The 17,681-nt window shown below is 39.6% G+C and overlaps 2 protein-coding genes across 3 annotated transcripts in view; one reads left to right on the plus strand and one right to left on the minus strand.

Annotated features, from left to right (window-relative positions):
- C5H10orf67 (chromosome 5 C10orf67 homolog) overlaps window positions 1-4,035 on the minus strand; it is a 121,603-nt gene extending 117,568 nt beyond the window's left edge. Inside the window, exons 1-2 of the mRNA XM_081818909.1 lie at window positions 3,842-4,035; window positions 782-923 (exon numbers count right to left, since the gene is read on the minus strand). Coding sequence (XP_081675035.1) covers window positions 782-923; window positions 3,842-4,035 — 336 coding nt within the window. The remainder of the gene's footprint in view (window positions 1-781; window positions 924-3,841) is intronic.
- An 18-nt stretch (window positions 4,036-4,053) lies between these two features.
- MASTL (microtubule associated serine/threonine kinase like) overlaps window positions 4,054-17,681 on the plus strand; it is a 36,211-nt gene continuing 22,583 nt past the window's right edge. The window contains exons 1-4 of one of the 2 annotated variants that reach the window (XM_006745999.3): window positions 4,054-4,418; window positions 6,998-7,135; window positions 14,959-15,098; window positions 16,029-16,117. In XM_006745999.3, coding sequence (XP_006746062.1) covers window positions 4,233-4,418; window positions 6,998-7,135; window positions 14,959-15,098; window positions 16,029-16,117 — 553 coding nt within the window. In that variant the 5' untranslated portion in view covers window positions 4,054-4,232. The remainder of the gene's footprint in view (window positions 4,419-6,997; window positions 7,136-14,958; window positions 15,099-16,028; window positions 16,118-17,681) is intronic. The other variant, XM_006745998.3, reaches the window with a different exon arrangement.

Consider the following 17,681-nt stretch of genomic DNA (forward strand, 5'->3'; position numbering starts at 1 on the left):
AAAAAAAATTAATTCAGACATATTCAATGGATTAAGCAACCAGGAATTACAAGTGTTTACCATCTTTCAAAGCATAAAATGCATAAGGGTCCTATATCAGCCCAGTTAAGCCTGCCTATAGTACACAAAATAACTTCACCATCTCTACCAACATCACATACCACTAACTCTCCATCCAGCTGATGATAAATTCTCCTAAAATTGAGTCTTCTTGATATAAACTTCTTGAAGTTCAATTTTAAAAGGTTTAAAGGTTTAAAAGGTTTTCAACAGGTCAAGTCAGACTTCTTTTTCAAACAACTGGTAGTACTCCTCCAGATGTAAGCTAGGATGCAACAAGAAGTTACTCAAGTAAGAGGACGGAAAGCTATCAGCAGAAGAGAGGAAGGAAAGGGACAAAAGCAGGGAAGGAATATGTTTTGTAGAACCAACAGTTCCAGCCAAGGAGACATGATGTTTCACCTGGGAGCCCCTTGCTAGCTGTGTCTCCCCTGACAGCCCCTTATGTGAGCCAGTATGAGCTGGACTGGACCTGAGGAGCTGCAGAGAAGTCCCCCTGAGTTGTCCTGAAGTTACCTTTAGTTCATTATACTACCAAGATCTCCTAGAGATGGAGCTTTCCACCATTTTTTTGAACTAGCACATTGACATTCTGGGCATGAGTAATTGAACTGAAGTGCTTACGTGAACTCCCTGCCCCACCTCCTAATACACTGAATAAAAGCTTCCCTATACTAACCCCACCAACAGAGAGTGCTTTGAGAGCCATATGTCTCCTTACTTGTAACAAGTAATAAAGTTCTTTGTTTTCAACATTTCCTTGGGTTTCGTTCAGTTTGATGCATCTCAAGTGGCAAACCCCTTCCTTGAGTTTGGTTACACAGATACCGTCATATTGGTAAATAACATTTTCATACATCCGGCTGATCAAACCAGAAACACTTCTTTCCATCATCCCTTATATCCAATCCCTCATTAAATTCTACTCTTTGGGGGCGCCTGGGTGGCTCAGTCGTTAAGCGTCTGCCTTCGGCTCAGGTCATGATCCCAGAGTCCTGGGATCGAGCCCCGCATCGGGCTCCCTGCTTGGCGGGAAGCCTGCTTCTCCCTCTCCCACTCCCTCTGCTTGTGTTCCTGCTCTCTCTCTCTCTCTGACAAATAAATAAATAAATAAAATCTTTAAACAACAACAAAAAATTCTACTCTTTGTACAAAACAAAACAAACAAAAAAAGCTAACTCATTGCCTTCTTTCCATAACCATTGCTTCCGCTTTAGTGGTGCATTATCCCCCTCCTGGATTACTGCAATAACATCCTTAACTGAAAACACTTCTACTTTTGCCCTTCTACATTCTCCACAGAAGCCAGAGTGATCTACTGAAAATGTAAATCTGATCACAGCATTCTGTGCTTAAAAACATCCAATGGTTCCCAATACACTTAAAATGAAATCCGAAGTTCCTTATTAGGGGCACCTGTGGCTCAGTCGGATAGGTGGACCGTTAAGCGTCTGCCTTCGGCTCAGGTCATGATCCCAGGGTCTTGGGATGGAGCCCTGCGTTGGGATCAAGCCCTGCATTAGGGCTCCCTGCTCAGTGGGGAGTCTGCTTCTCCTTCTCCCTCTGCCCCCCCATAAATATATAAAATCTTAAAAAAAAAAAAAAAAAGGACCTTAATATAACTTCCTGTATGATCTGCCTAAGGCTTCTCCCCAATCTCATTTCTGTCATCACACCCTTTAATCACTACATTCTAGCCAGACTGGCCTTATTTTTGTTCCTCCAAGAAGCTAAGCTCTTCCCTATCTCAGGACCTCCAGATATCCTTGCATATACCTGAGATACCTGTTCACTTCCATTCACTCTTCACCTGGCTAACTCTTATTCAATTTTTCTTCATATCACCATCAAGATTCCACATTTGTTTTGTCCACCTGGCAGGCACATTACTGGTGCCCAATAAATAATCACTCATTTTCGATTATCCAGCCAGTACTAACAAAAAAACAAAACAAAACAAAAAAACCAAGACAGTGGGGTTACACAAAGAAATGTAATTATATGCTGAAACTAAAGTATTAAAAATTATCTTAAAATCTGAATGTGTTCACAAACTGTTCATTTGCAAAACTGAGAACTCCAAAAAAAAAACTATCAAAATGTTGCCATAAAAAAAAAAAGATTTTTAGGGGCGCCTGGGTGGCTCAGTCGTTAAGCGTCTGCCTTGGGCTCAGGTCATGATCCCAGGGTCCTGGGATTGAGCCTGGCATCGGGCTCCCTGCTCCGCGGGAAGCCTGCTTCTCCCTCTCGCACTCCCCCTGCTTGTGTTCCCTCTCTCGCTGTGTCTCTCTCTCAAATAAATAAATAAAATCTTTAAAAAAAAAAGATTTTTAAATGAACCAAGGATAAAACATTGTCACAAGTGATTACCCCTGAAAGAAGATAATTAAAAACCCTGGGAATGATGTTTTTCTGCCCTATTTTTTGCTCTATGAAAAAATGGGAAAGAGGCTAAATACAAATAGTAACGCAAGCATTCAATAACTTAAAAATATGTTTATTAGTCTTTTCTGGCAAGGAAGGAAGGAAAGAAAGAAAATTCGTGGTATTCAAATTATTACAACATGTCTGAGTTAAATTCCATTTAAAAAGGAAAGAAAGTAGTGGGTATCGGGGTTGTTACAGTAAATCCCTGGAGAGGTGATAAGATGGAAAGAAAACATTACTTGCTCCCTTTACATCTAAGGCAAAGGCGTTTCCATCCTCACTCCGCACCCCCCCACCCCAGAATGTCCGGCACTGAACAATGTCTAATGGATTCTCTAGTAAAAATTCCACACTATCAACTCGATAAACCAGTGTCTCCATCATATCGATCCCTGCTACATCGTCCGCCTTTTACTCTCAGCGTAGCCGCTGATCTCTTCTCAATCCTAGGACTCGCTTTGGGTTGATCGCTTCCCTCCCAGGATCCCAAACGAGAAACCGCTTCTACGAAACGCAAACGGCAAATAGGAGGGGCGGAAAAAAGGACCGGAACCAGACTCACCTGGGGCTGCACCGTACTCGACAGGGAAAACATCTCCGGGCCCTCAGCGACCTCACCCGCCTGCCGAAAGTGCCCCTCTGTCCACGGGTCGGCGGGGAGGTGCTGAGCCCTTCTTTCCTTTTCTTTTCCCCTCTCCCCTTAGCTCTTACTCTTCCTAGAAACAGAAAATGGCCTCCCCTTCTCACAGCTGCGGCAACAACAGACAATCTGCCCCGGAAGGCAAGGCTCCAACGCAACACTACTTCCGGGGCAGGTGGGCAATACAGGGGAATACGCCGGTGGTTCCCCCTTTCCCCGACTGACGTATCTACTGCAGCAGCTGAGGTACCCTGGCCCGCAAACTAGTTGATGTTCACGTTGACTAATACAAGCGCGGGATCCCCAAGCTCTCTGGTCTTATTTTTTTTTTAAGGGGGGACGGCACTGACCCTGTTAAATCTTTGTACACTAACTTATCAAATCTTCCAATACATTCTTCTTTTCCGACTGGGCCTTGAGGTACGATAAACTCTTTTGCTACTATTTGGTGCTCTTTATCTTCCCCACAGTAAATCGAAAATTCTTCCTGTTGGTCCTAATCCGCTTCAGTCAGGCAAATTACATCCTGTTTATATGTCAGATGGCAGGGCCAGCCACGGACTTCCTGCTCATCCAGCTTTTCCACATTCTCTGATTTCCACTAGCCAGACCGAAGTGGCTTACATTTCTCGCGAGGGTGCGAAGTCGCGAAGGAGTAAAAAACAGACAAAACAAAACAAAGCAAAAGTGGGATGAGGGCAGGGTCCCACCAACCTCAATTGGAGGTCAGGAGAAACCTCAATTCTGCGATTGAGATTCAAGTCCGAGCAGTAGCCCCTTTCTCTTGTAGGCCAAAGACTCTGTAACTCCTCCATTATTGCAAATGAAATAATAGGGCCGCCGTCACCGCCCTCGAAGAGTCTGTGGTTGGTTGGAGAATTTCCCAACGTCCCCGCCCTCACCGCCATTGGGTACTTCCGCGCGGAGGAACAAGAGTTGACCGGGCGGGACTGCGCTGGGCTCGGCGCGGCGAGCGCGGCAACGCGATGACGTCACTGACGACGGACTGCGTGGGCGGGGTCTTACTTTGAACCCAGTTGGCGGGAGTTGTGGCTCGGAAAGGGCCCTAGCTGATGCTGCCGGCTTCCGTCTGGGCTGGCTTACGATGGAGCCCACTGCGGGGAGCGAGAAGGAGAGTGAAGGAGACGCGATGACAGGGAAGTGCGTGAATAGGATCCTGGTGCCAAGACCTCCCTCCATTGAGGAATTCACCATAGTGAAGCCCATTAGCCGTGGCGCCTTTGGGAAGGTGTATCTCGGGCAGAAAGGCAGCAGGTTGTATGCTGTGAAGGTAAGAAGTCGGGGAGTAAAGAAAGGGAAAGAGTCCGGACCTTCGGCCCTCTTTCCTGCCCCCGAATTGGGCAGGCCCCAGGGCCATAGGAGCCTTTATAGCCCTGTGATATGACTTCTTTCTTGGGGTGACAAGATCGCCGGCAGGCTGGGTTGTCTCGCCTCTGCCCCACCCTTCTTTTCACACCGCCAATGCCTAGGATACGCCAGGATTTCTGAATCCTTTTTACCACCTTGACCTTTACCGGGATTAAGTTGGAAACATTAAATTTGAAACAATTAGTTTTTTTAAGATTTTATTTATTTATTTATTTGACAGAGAGAGAGACAGCGAGAGAGGGAACACAAGCAGGGGGAGTGCGAGAGGGAGAAGCAGGCTTCCTGCCGAGCAGGGAGCCCAATGCGGTGCTCGATCCCAGGACTGGGATCATGACCTGAGCTGAAGGCAGTCGCTTAACCAACTGAGCCTCTCAGGCGCCCCTGAAACAATTAAAGACTAAACTGAAACATGTTAGAACGTGTCACTCCTTTATCCTTGCAGCAGTATATAACATTACAAAAGCACTCAAGAGCTTTCAGTGTATTTGAGGCTCTTCTGGCCACTCTTGGTCCTCACCCACTCCATAGTTTCAGGTTACTCTTATTTCAGCACTGACTGAACATGATAAAGGAAAGAAACCAGCAGTCTGAGTGCTGATGCAGTTTCAGCTTTCTGTTCAACATTGCTATGTGAATATCTACCAGGTATCTTGAAATTGTACTTGCCTCACATTGCCTGCTTCAACACTGAATCTTCTGTATTCCCTCTCTCCGTTTAATAAAATCACCTTCATCACTGTCATTCAGCCTAGAAACTTGAATCATTTTAACTTTACTTCATCTATATAACCAATGTCTCAACTAGTCCTGTCAATTCTGTCTCATATTTCTTATTATCTCTTCCATTCCATTCCCGAGACTATCCAAATACAGGACTTCATTTTTTCTTTCTTTTGGTTTTTTCCTACTCCCTCCCTCCCCTTTTCCCTTCCTCCCTTCCTTTTTAAAAGTACAAGTCAATTTTTGGTAAATTAAAGATTGGGTAACTATCAACACAATCCAATTTTAGAACATATCCATCACCCTAAAAAGATCTCCTGCCTGTCTGCAGTACCTCCCTCTAACACCCCTAGCCCCAGGATACCAGCAATCTACTTTCTATCTCTATAGGTTTGCCTTTTCTCTACATCGCATGTAGATGGAATCATGCAGTATATAGTCTTTTGCATTTGGGTTTTTTGTTTTTTGTTTTTACTGGACAGCATTTTTGAGATTCATCAAACCTTCATTTACATACCTAGTCTATTGGAATAGGCCTCTAAATAGAATCCCTAATTTTTTCATCCCCTCCTTAGGCTGTGGCTTGCAAGCTAAAGTCCAAACTCCTTAGAAAAGCAATCATAGGGCGCCAAAGTGGCTCAGTCGGTTGAGCGTCTGCCTTCGGCTCAGGTCTTGATCCCGGGAATCCCGCATTGCTTGGCTCCTCTTCAAACCTTACCTGACCTTTCAGACCCACTCCATTGAAATTAATTCTTCCTTGATTCATATGTTCCACCAATTTTTTGCTTTTCCTTCTACAATACTTCCTAATCAGTCATTATCAGTTGTTGAAATAAAAACAGCAATTCATTTTTTCGATGAATATTTGTTGAGTATCCCCTTTGTGTTTAGGATCTAGGGTGCAGTGGTGAACAAAACAAACATGCCTTCACAGAACTTCCAATCTAGTGAAATGATAGGTGAAATCATGTTACAGACTGACTTTGACAATTTCCCTCAATTTTCTTATGGAAGGATATAAGGCTGGAATTTATAGTGTATTAATTATACACATTAATATTGATTTTATTACTCTAATGAGTCTCTGGAAGCAGTATGTCTTTTAATCATCCTGACAATTGATCTCAATGTTACTGACTTCAGTTTAGTGCCCCAATTTTAATATAGATTATATTACAGTTTTGCTTCTGTACCAATTACCTTGAAATATGAAAAGAGTAATTTGTTATTTTCTGTAAGACAGCATTTGAGACTGTTAACTTTCAGTATTTTTAACTATTAAGATTTTTTTCTAGGCAAACAAACTTCCTATATTCTTCCTCTTTCTGACTCAGTTCCCATCCATCAAAGAATCAGAAGTTAAAGAAAATTTATTAGCTGCTAATTATCTGTGCCTAGGTTCCTGATTATCTGGGGGCTTATTAGGAACATTACCACCTTTGAATTTGTTATAAGAATAGTAGAATGGAATTTTTTTTCTACTAATATGTAGAGCACTAGGGAAGCATTTGTTTACTTCTTTTTTCCTTCTCAAAAGGGATGTGATACTTTTGCCACTTGATGCTAAAATAAGTAGTTCTCTTGAAGAAAGTTTAGTTTTGTTTTACCATATTAGCTGTTTTTCTGACAGTTTCCTGAGGGCAATGACAATGACATCTATGTTTTCTCTCTCTGGTTGTTTTCACAAAGGCAACTCTGAAACTTGAAAACACTTTTGTAATAAAAAATAAAATGAACGTACTGTTATGTTGTCTACCATAGGTTGTCAAAAAAGCAGATATGATCAACAAAAATATGACTCATCAGGTACAAGCTGAGAGGGATGCACTAGCACTGAGCAAAAGTCCTTTCATTGTCCATTTGTATTATTCACTACAGTCAGCAAACAATGTCTACTTGGTAAGTAAATAATTTTACATTTTTTTCTTTACACATTAGCAATCACTGAATTCATTGACTTAAGAATACAATTGGGGAGGGTGGCACTTGGCTGGCTCAGCCAGTAGAGCATGCAATTGTTTGATCTCAGGGTTGTGAATTCAAGCCCCACATTGGGTGTAGAGATTACTTAAAAATAAATCTTTAAGGGGTGCCTGGGTGGCTCAGTTGGTTGAGCGTCTGCCTTTGGCTCAGGTCATGATCCCGGGGTCCTGGGATTGAGCCCCGCATTGGGCTCTCTGCTCACTGGAGAGCCTGCTTCTCCCTCTCCCTCTGCCTGCCACTCCCCCTGCTTGTGCTCTCTCTCTCCCTTTATCTCTCTGTCAAATAAATAAATAAAATCTTTTTTAAAAAGTAAATAAAAATTTAAAAATATATATAATTAAAAAAAAAAAGAATATAGTCTCTGGGTTTAGAGTACTTAGGTTTGATTACAACTTTTGCATTTACCATCTTTATGACTTTGGCCAAGTTCCCGTACCTGTTGTATGGGCCAGGGTTCTCTGGAGAAAAAGAACTAATAGAGAGAGTGTGTGTGTGTGTGTGTAGGGTGGGGATTTAAGGACTTGCTCTATGTGATTGTCAGGATTGGCAAGTCTGAAATCTTGCAGGGTAAGCCAGCAGCCTGTAGACCCAGGGAAGAACTGATGTTATAACTCAGGTCCAAAAGCAGTGTAGAAGCAGAATTCCTTCTTCTTGGGGTGGAGTGGAGGTGGGGGCATGGAGGACAACACCTGATCTTTTTTCTTTTAATGCCTTCAACTGACTGGATGGGGTCCACCCAGATTATGGAGAGTCATCAGCTTTTACTCAAAGTCTACCTAAATGTTATTCTCATCTAAAACACAACTTCAGGGGCGCCTGGGTGGCTCAGTCGTTAAGCGTCTGCCTTCGGCTCAGGTCATGATCCCAGGGTCCTGGGTTCGAGCCCCACATCAGGCTCCCTGCTCAGCGGGAGGCCTGCTTCTCCCTCTCCCACTCCCCTGCTTGTGTTCCCTCTCTCGCTGTGTCTCTCTCTGTCAAATAAATAAAATCTTTAAAAAAAATAAAAAATAAAAAAAATAAATAAAACACAACTTCACAGCAACATTTAGGTTCATGTTTCACCAAATCTCTGAGTACTATGGATTAGCCAAATTGATACATAAAAATTAACTATCCCATAATAGTACCTACCTCAGAGGTTGTTATGAAATTTTAATAGGTTAATATAAAGCATGTAGAACAGTATCTGGCACATAGTGCTAAAAATATTGGTAAGTAAAGGACATATACTAGGAATACTATATAAAGTTTGGTATATAGTAAGGAAAGTATTGGGAAGTGGTGGGTTTTGAGCATGTGCACTTTGAGAGTTGCTTGCTTTTCTTTTTTTTTTTTTTAAGATTGACTTATTTACTTATTTATTTAACAGAGAGAGAGAGAGAGAGAGACAGCGAGAGAGGGAAAAAAAGCAGGGGGAGTGGGAGAGGGAGAAGCAGGCTCCCCACAGAGCAGGGAGCCCGATGCAGGGCTCCATCCCAGGACCCTGGGACCATGACCTGAGCCGAAGGCAGACACTTAACGACTGAGCCACCCAGACGCCCCTTGCTTTTCATTTCTAATGAAGAATCTGAGGGAGTGGGAATTGGTGAAGATATTTTGACTACAAATTCTGGAGATCTGACTCCTGAGATGGTCTGTGGATTAAATGTTTGGTGTCTCCAATAGCTTCTGTTCAGTATGCACAAACGGTTTTCTATGAATGGATGGGTCTTAGGATGTAGATTTTAGACCCCAAATATGTAGTTTACCAACAGAACACTCATTCCTTTTATAATTTGATTTGCCTTCTGGGAGTGGAATCCCTTTATCCTCGATATGGTAAAGGTCTCTTGTAAGTCTGTGGAACATAATTGTGCGACACTTCAACTTTTTGCTATATCAAAAGCTTGAAACTGAACAGAACCTGATATCCAGCTTCAGACTGTACACCTGAAAACTCAGGATAGATTATAAAAATAGAGTCAACCCTAAAACTCTTTTGGTACCTGATGGTTAAATCCATTTCTAGTCTTTCAGTAAATCTGTGAGTATATTTAAACTGACATTAAATGTGCTTTCAAAGACTTAATGGGAAGACCAGAAAACTTTGGAGAATAAGAAGTTTTTCTAGGACAGTGGTGAGCACCCTATTTAGCACCTTTTTGCATTAGGACTAATTCAGGATCAATAAAAGTTTTTTACACAGTTTAAGTACATGAAATGTGATCATATTATACTTATATTCTACATATTTTTTTCCACTTACTGGTGACCTCATCCTTTCTAATAGCTACACAGAATTACATGGATTTATTTAGGAATTCTGTAATTTTTATAACAAATGTCCTATTAATGAGTTGGTTTGGGTTCTTTTACAATTCTAAACAACACTCCAACAAATACCTTAGCATGAATTGCAGTACCTGGTTGTAATGACCTTCTCTGTAAGAGACAAGACCTGGTAATGCTGTGGGGAAGGGTTTTGAAGCAAAGATACAAATTTATATTGAGGGAATTCACCCTCAGAGTCCTTCAGGAGACCCCCTAGGTTCTAAGAAAGGCAGATATGCGGGTCTACTTTATAGGATGGTTCACTGTCTAAGAGAGTTGAAAAAGGGCGCCTGGGTGGCTCAGTTGGTTAAGCGACTGCCTTCGGCTCAGGTCATGATCCTGGAGTCCCTGGATCGAGTCCCGCATCGGGCTCCCTGCTCGGCAGGGAGTCTGCTTCTCCCTCTGACCCTCCCCGCTCTCATGTGCTCTCTCTCTCATTCTCTCTCTCTCAAATAAAAAAAAAAAAAAATCTTTAAAAAAAATACAGAGTAGCAGTAAGAAGGTGAAAACTAAATACCGTAAGAATAATTTACTTTCCATCTTTTAAGCCTGTGGTGAGCCAAATCTGGCCCACTCTTTCTGTACAGTCTGTGAGCTGAGAATAGTTTTGACATTTTTAAAATGTTGAAAAAAATCAAAGGAAGAATAATATTTTGTGATACATGAAAACTATATGAAATTTGAATTTCCATGACTAAATACATTTTATTGGAACACAACCGCATCCTTTTGTTTACTTATTATCTATGGCTGCTCTTGTGCCACATCAGAAGAGTGAGGTAGTTGCCACACAGACTATATGGCTTGCAAAGCCTAAAATATTTACTATTTGGCTCTTTACAGAAAAAGAAGGAAACATTGACGTATTCCATTCGCAAAGAAGGTAGGGAACTATTTAATCACACAGGGTATATGGAACAGTATGGAGTAAAGGCATTAGAGAGCACCAGGAAGAATTAAAAGATTAAAAAGATTAAAAACAATATCCTATTAGTTTCAGGCGTAAATCATAGGATTTTATAGATTATGAAATGATCCCCACAGTAAGTCTAGTTGCCATCTGTCACCAAAGTTATTGCAGTGTCATTGACTATATTTCCTGCGCTGTACTTTTCATCCCTGTGACTTATGTATTTTATAACATTTTTTTTAGAAGAGGGAGAGTAGAGGGAGAGAAAGAATCTTAAACAGGCTCCATGCCCAGCACAGAGCCCAATGCGGGACTCGATCTCACGACCCTGAGATAATGACCAGAGCTGAAATCGAGTTGGCTACTTAACCAACTGAGCCACCCAGGCTCCATAACATTTTTATAGAAGGAGAAAGAAGCAAGGGTAAAAATGAACTATTGGGATTTCATCAAGATAAAAAGCTTTTGCACAGCAGAGGAAACAGTCAACAAAACCAAAAGACAACTGACAGAATGGAAGAAGATATTTGCAACTGACATATGAGATAAAGGGCTAGTATCCAAAATCTATAAAGAACTTACCAAACTCAACACCCAAAGAATAAATAATCCAATCAAGAAATGGGCAGAAGACATGAACAGACTTTTCTCCAAAGACATCCAAATGGCAACAGACACATGAAAAAAATGCTCCATGTCCCTTGGCATCAGGGAAATACAAATCAAAACCACAATGAGATACCGCCTCACACTGGTCAGAATGGCTAAAAATAACAACTCAGGAAACGATAGATGTTGGTGAGGATGCAGAGAAAGGGGAACCCTTCTACACTGTTGGTGGGAATGCAAGCTGGTGTAGCCACTCTGGAAAACAGTATGGAGGTTCCTCAGAAAGTTGAAAATAGAGCTACCCTACAACCCTGCAACTGCACTACTGGGCATTTACCCCAAAGATACAAATGTAGTGATCTGAAGGGGCACCTGCACCCCAATATTTATAGTAGCAATGTCCACAATAGCCAAAATATGGAAAGAGCTCAGATGTTCACCGACAGATGGATAAAGAAAATGTGTGTGTACACACACACACACACACACACACACACGCGCAATGGAATATTATGCAGCCATCAAAAATTGAAATCTTGTCATTTGCAACAACATGGATGGAACTAGAGGGTATTATGCTAAGCAAAAACTAGTCAATCAGAGAAAGACAATTATCATACGATCTCAATGATACATGGAATTTAAGAAACAAGGCAGAGGATCACAGGGGAAGAGAGGAAAAAATAAAACAAGATGAAGCCAGAGAGGGAGACAAACCATGAGACTCTTAATCTCAGGAAACAAACTGAGGGTTGCAGGTGGGGGGGGGGTGGAGGTATGGGGTAACAGGGTGATGGACATTAAGGAGGGCATGTGATGTAATGAGCACTGGGTATTATATAACACTGATGAATCACAGACCTGTACCTCTGAAACCAATAATACATTATATGTTAATATAATATATATTATATATTATATTATAATATATATATATAATATATATATAATATAATATAATATTCTTCCTTCAGAAGAATAAGTATTAATTTTTCTTTAAGTGTTTGGTAGAATTCCCCTGGGAAGCCATCCGGCCCTAGGCTCTTGTTTGTTAGGTCAATATTGTTATACTAACACTAAAACAATTCAATTTAGGATTTTTTTTTTTTTTGCAGTTCTTTTTATCCTTGGGATATACTATCAAAATTCTTTTTTTGTTTTTTGAAGTCACTTGAAATCATTTTTTGCTTGATTATGAAGCTTAAGATAGTGCTATGGTCATTTGATATGAAGTACTAAGATAGTGCTTCGTAGATTTCTACTTAAAAAAGGGAATCCAGGGGCGCCTGGGTGGCTCAGTCGTTAAGCGTCTGCCTTTGGCTCAGGTCATGATCCCAGGGTCCTGGGATCGAGCCCCGCGTCGGGCTCCCTGCTCCGCGGGAAGCCTGCTTCTCCCTCTCCCACTCCCCCTGCTTGTGTTCCTGCTCTCACTATCTCTCTCTCTGTCAAATAAAAATAAATAAAAATCTAAAAAAAAAAAAAAGGGAATCCATAAAAGTACTAGAAGAAGGGGCAATGGGTGGCTCAGTCGGTTAAGTGTCTGCCTTCAACTCAGGTCATGATCCCACGGTCCTGGGATTGAGCCCCATCGGGCTCCTTGCTCAGTGGAGAGTCTGCTTCTCCCTCTCCCTTTGCCCCTTGCCCGGCTCATACTCTCTCGCATGTGCTCTCTCTCTTAAATAAATAAAATAAAATCTTTCAAAAAAAAAAAGTACTGGAAGAAAACTCATGGGAATATTTTTTAATCATAAATTGGTGTAGGTATTTTAAGTACAAAATAAAACATATATAGACACAAAATACCATTTACCTAATCAAATAGCAAGTTTGGAGAAAATATTTTTCATAAAATACACAAAAGGCTAATTTTACTCCTATATAAACAGATTTTATACATCAATAAGAAAGAATTAAATACCCCAGTAGAAAAATGGGCAAAGAATAGAAGTGATTCACAGAAGACACATAAAAGACCAAAAATAGGGACACCTGGCTGGCTCAGTCAGTGGAGCATGTGATTCTTGATCTTAGGGTTGGGGTTCAAGCCCCATGTTGGGTAGAGATTACTTAAAAATAAAATCTTTAAAAAAAAAAAAATAGTGTAAAATGGGGCGCCTGGGTGGCTCAGTCAGTTAAGCGCCTTCGGCTCAGGTCATGATCCCAGAGTCCTGGAATCGAGCCCCGCATCAGGCTCCCTGCTCCGCGGGAAGCCTGCTTCTCCCTCTCCCACTCCCCCTGCTTGTGTTCCCTCTCTCGCTGTCTCTCTCTCTCTGTCAAATAAATAAAATCTTTAAAAAATAATAAAATAAAAAATGTAAAAAAAAAATAGTGTAAAGATCCTAAATCTTAAATAAACATTTAAGCAAGTCCATTTTTTCTTAGATTGACAAAAATAAAAAGGATCAATAATTATTGTTGATGAGGATGTAAGAAAATAAACATTATCATGAGCTCAAATAAAGTATCTGTTTACTTATTTATTTACCTACTACTAAATTATAAACTCTTTCAGTGCAGAGACACCTTATTCATGCTTATATTCTCAGTTCTAGCACAGTGTGTAGCACAGATTTTGGGCTTAGTAAATGTGTTAATGATTGATCTCCTCAACAAACATTGACTAACCTGTATATACCGGGGAAACTCCCGACCTAAAGAGGAAAGAAAGGACTTTGTTTTATGAAGTTCTCACTAGGCAGTATTTTATACCTTAAAACTATACAAATTTTTGAGAATAATGACTAGTGCATGTAGAAGGAGGAATAATAGAGCTTTGCAACCACATAGCAATATTGGATTCAGACAAAAATCATCTGTGGTCACATGATGCTAAGATCAGTGCTTGCAGATTTGTTGGGAAACAGGTTTTTTACCTACTCTCAATGTATTTCCCCCATTACTAATTAATTATCAAGGGGGTTAAAAAAAGTACTTCTTCATTGGAGAAATCTGGAAGTCCCACCTTAACTAAGTGATCAAAGTCAACATCCCCAGTAATGGAACATGCTGACATTAGGTGTCTCATCTGGTGGGAGTGTCTCTAAGAAAGAGTCAACATTACTTATTTACAATTACTGCCAAAAATGCAAACCTGAATTGAATAATGAGGAGATAATCAAATGTCAAGAAAGACTGCCCCCCTCTAAAAGGCGAAAATCTGTCCCAGATTAAAGGAGACTAAAGAAACATGATAACTAAATACCATGGGGGTCCTGGCTTGGGCAGGGGGGTGAGAAGTCTTATCAAGGACATTTATTTAGATACTCAGAGAAATTTGAATATGGACAATATCAATTAGAAAATAGTATTATATTAGTGTTAAATTCCTGGAATTTTATTATGCTGTAGTTATGTAAGAATATCCTTGTTAGGAGATACATGAAAAAGAATTTTGTGGTGACAGGTCATGACCTCTTCAACTTTATTCTCCAGTTATTTAGCAAAAACTTTAAAGCTATAAATAGCAGTTGTTAATGTTGTCACATTTTTTAAACTGTTTAGTCTGAATAAAAATCATGCGTTTAAGATATTTATGTTAATAATTGTGTTCCTTTTTTAATTATGTAACAATTATGTTATTAACAAACATTTATTTCATATTCATATGTGTGGAGAGGAAGAAAGCAAATGGGCAAAATGCTCACAGGGGATGAATCTAGATGAAGAGTATATGGAACTGTTCTTATACCTTTCTGTAAGTCTGAATTTTTATTCAGATTAAACAGTTTAAATTCAATTTAAAAAAACTAAATGGCAACATGAGCAAACTTGGTATTAATGTGTACTGAATGAGAGCAAGAAAATGTGTCTGTTAAAGAACAATGCTAAAAATATATAACTAATACCAAATAATGTTTTTAAAGTAATGATATTATTTTTATTTTGTAACATTTATATTCCTTTTTGATAGGTAATGGAATATCTTATTGGTGGAGATGTCAAGTCTCTCCTACATATATATGGTTATTTTGATGAAGAGATGGCTGTGAAATATATTTCTGAAGTAGCCTTGGCTCTAGACTATCTTCACAGACACGGAATCATCCACAGGTAAAGACTGACTTTTCTAAAAACTATTACTAAAAAGCACAAATAATCAAATTATGGATTAAATATTTGAGTTTGAAATATTTGCATAATCATTTGCCCATGTATCTGGATTATCTAAAGTTTGGTAGTAACTTGTGTGAGTTTAGAAATTCCATCAACTCGGGGCACCTGGGTGACTCAGTTGGTTAAGTGTCTGCCTTCAGCTCAGGTCATGATCCCAGGGTCCTGGGATCGAGCCCCACATCGGGCTCCCTGCTCAGCAGGAGGCCCGCTTCTCCCTCTCCCACTCCCCCCTGCTTGTGTTCCTGCTCTCGCTGTTTCTCTCTCTGTCAAATAAATAAAATCTTAAAAATAAATAAATAAATAAAAGCACTAAGTTTAAAAAAAAAGTATAAATTCCATCAACTCTTCTTTTGTCTCCCCTCCCTGTGCTTTGAATATGTTGCGTTTAGCATGGGTACACCATTTGTTGTGAAGAATATTGAATCTTTTTTCCACTCCCTACCATCATATAAAAGTGCTCTACTTTATAATGCCAACTGACTTGCAGTGCGCAAAGAAAGTCATGTTCTAAGTGGCTCTTCTCAGTTAAGGCTTAATCTTACCCTCCATGAAAGAGGTAAATATAATTTTGGTGTGGCCTGAGGTTTATTTTATCAAATGAGGTTTATTTGTTGTAATGAACTATCTATGAATAATGCCAAAGATAATCTAGTATTAAATCAGTTAACTTTCTCGTAGGTTCAAATACACAGAAGATTATTTACTTTTGAGAGTTGTTTTTTGCACTTTCAAAGCCAACAATAAGTGCCTTATTTTAGAGAAAATAGGGTTTGATTCTTCTGTAACTTTCTGGGTTTTTCCCTGCTAATTCTAACATTAACACTAGCTCTTTTTTAATTATCTGCTATTTGTCTTCTGTATGTGCAGGGATTTGAAACCAGACAATATGCTTATTTCTAATGAAGGTCATATTAAACTAACAGATTTTGGCCTTTCCAAAGTTACTTTGAATAGAGGTAAGAAAAATAGCAGGTAAGTACCTTTTTAAAAACCCAACAACTAAAAAAATAAATACCCAACAACTACATACTATTAACTTACACTATTTTGTTAGTTTATAATGCTAAAATTTGATGATTATTTGTTCCAAAAAAGACTAGAAAGGTATAATGATATTTCCTTTCAATTGAAGATGAAAAATGGAAGAAAAAAAAAGATGAGAAATGGAAATCATTCCTAAATCATCAAGGGTGCTCAAAGATCTTTGGATCTTCAAAGAGGAACTCACAATTTCTGTTCTTCTGACTTTTTGTCTCTACTGAAACTGGTTTGACCAATTAAACATCAGTAAAATGACTAAAATAACTATAACATGATAAACAGTAATACCTACAGAACTTATTCACACTGATAGGACCACCACCAAGACCTTGATAAACAAGGGGCAAAGAAACTGATCACAATCCACACACACATACACACACACATATATGTGGGAGTATGTTAATTTCGCTACTGGTAATGAAAAAAATGCTAATTTAAAAAATAATGAGTGAATCATTTCACACTGTTAAGCTAGGCAAAAAAAAAGAACTGAAGATCTAAAATTAATGAGACTGCAAAAGCACAGTTAGTTTTTTCAGAAACATTGTAAATTAGCACGGTACTTTCCAACGGATATCTACCAATGTGTTTTAAGAAGAGTTTAATTCTTTTTGACCTAATTAGTCTATCTTGGAATTTATTCTAAGGAAATGGTTCAAGAGAACAAAATATATGAATAAAACTTTGTAGCAGCATTGTTTCTAATAGGGAGAAACTAGAAATTACTTAAGTTTATCATAGAAACATGGATACTTGAGAGCTTATCAACTTGGTAGCATATTGTATTCTCTATTAAAATGGTAGCAGATAGAAATAAAAACAAGATAGCAAAAACCTGGGCTTATAACTTATAAACCACGGGATTATAATTATTTGAAAATAAATACAGATCTATAATTCTTTATCTGCAAGGACAAAAATTCTTTATCTGCAAGGACAAAAAATTTTTGAATACCTGAAGATTTTCATTTAGTTTGATAAAAATCTGACCTGAGCTGATATGGGCTATGTATGGTTTTTATTACTCCCATTTCATGTAACTACTCAGATTCTTCACAGCAGTAATAATAATATTTGAGTACACGTGGCTAGATCAGATGCCACTAGGGATGTTCCTTACTGTACAGTATACTGGATATTTACCCAAGGAAAACAAAAATACTAATTTGAAAAGATAACATGCATCCTTATGTTGATTGCAACAGCATTTCCAATAGCCCAGATAGGGAAGCAATCCAAGTGTCCATCAATAGATGAATGGATAAAGAAGATGTGGCGTACACACACACACTCTCTAGAATATTACTCAGCCATAAAAAAGAATGCGGTCTTGGGGCGCCTGGGTGGCTCAGTTGGTTAAGCGACTGCCTTCGGCTCAGGTCATGATCCTGGAGTCCCGGGATCGAGTCCCGCATCGGGCTCCCTGCTCAGCAGGGAGTCTGCTTCTCCCTCTGACCCTCCTCCCTCTCATGCTCT

Source organism: Leptonychotes weddellii, chromosome 5 (genome assembly GCF_054177405.1).
Source record: "Leptonychotes weddellii isolate Sample4059 chromosome 5, ASM5417740v2, whole genome shotgun sequence".
In the NCBI taxonomy this organism is placed as follows: Eukaryota; Metazoa; Chordata; class Mammalia; order Carnivora; family Phocidae; genus Leptonychotes; species Leptonychotes weddellii.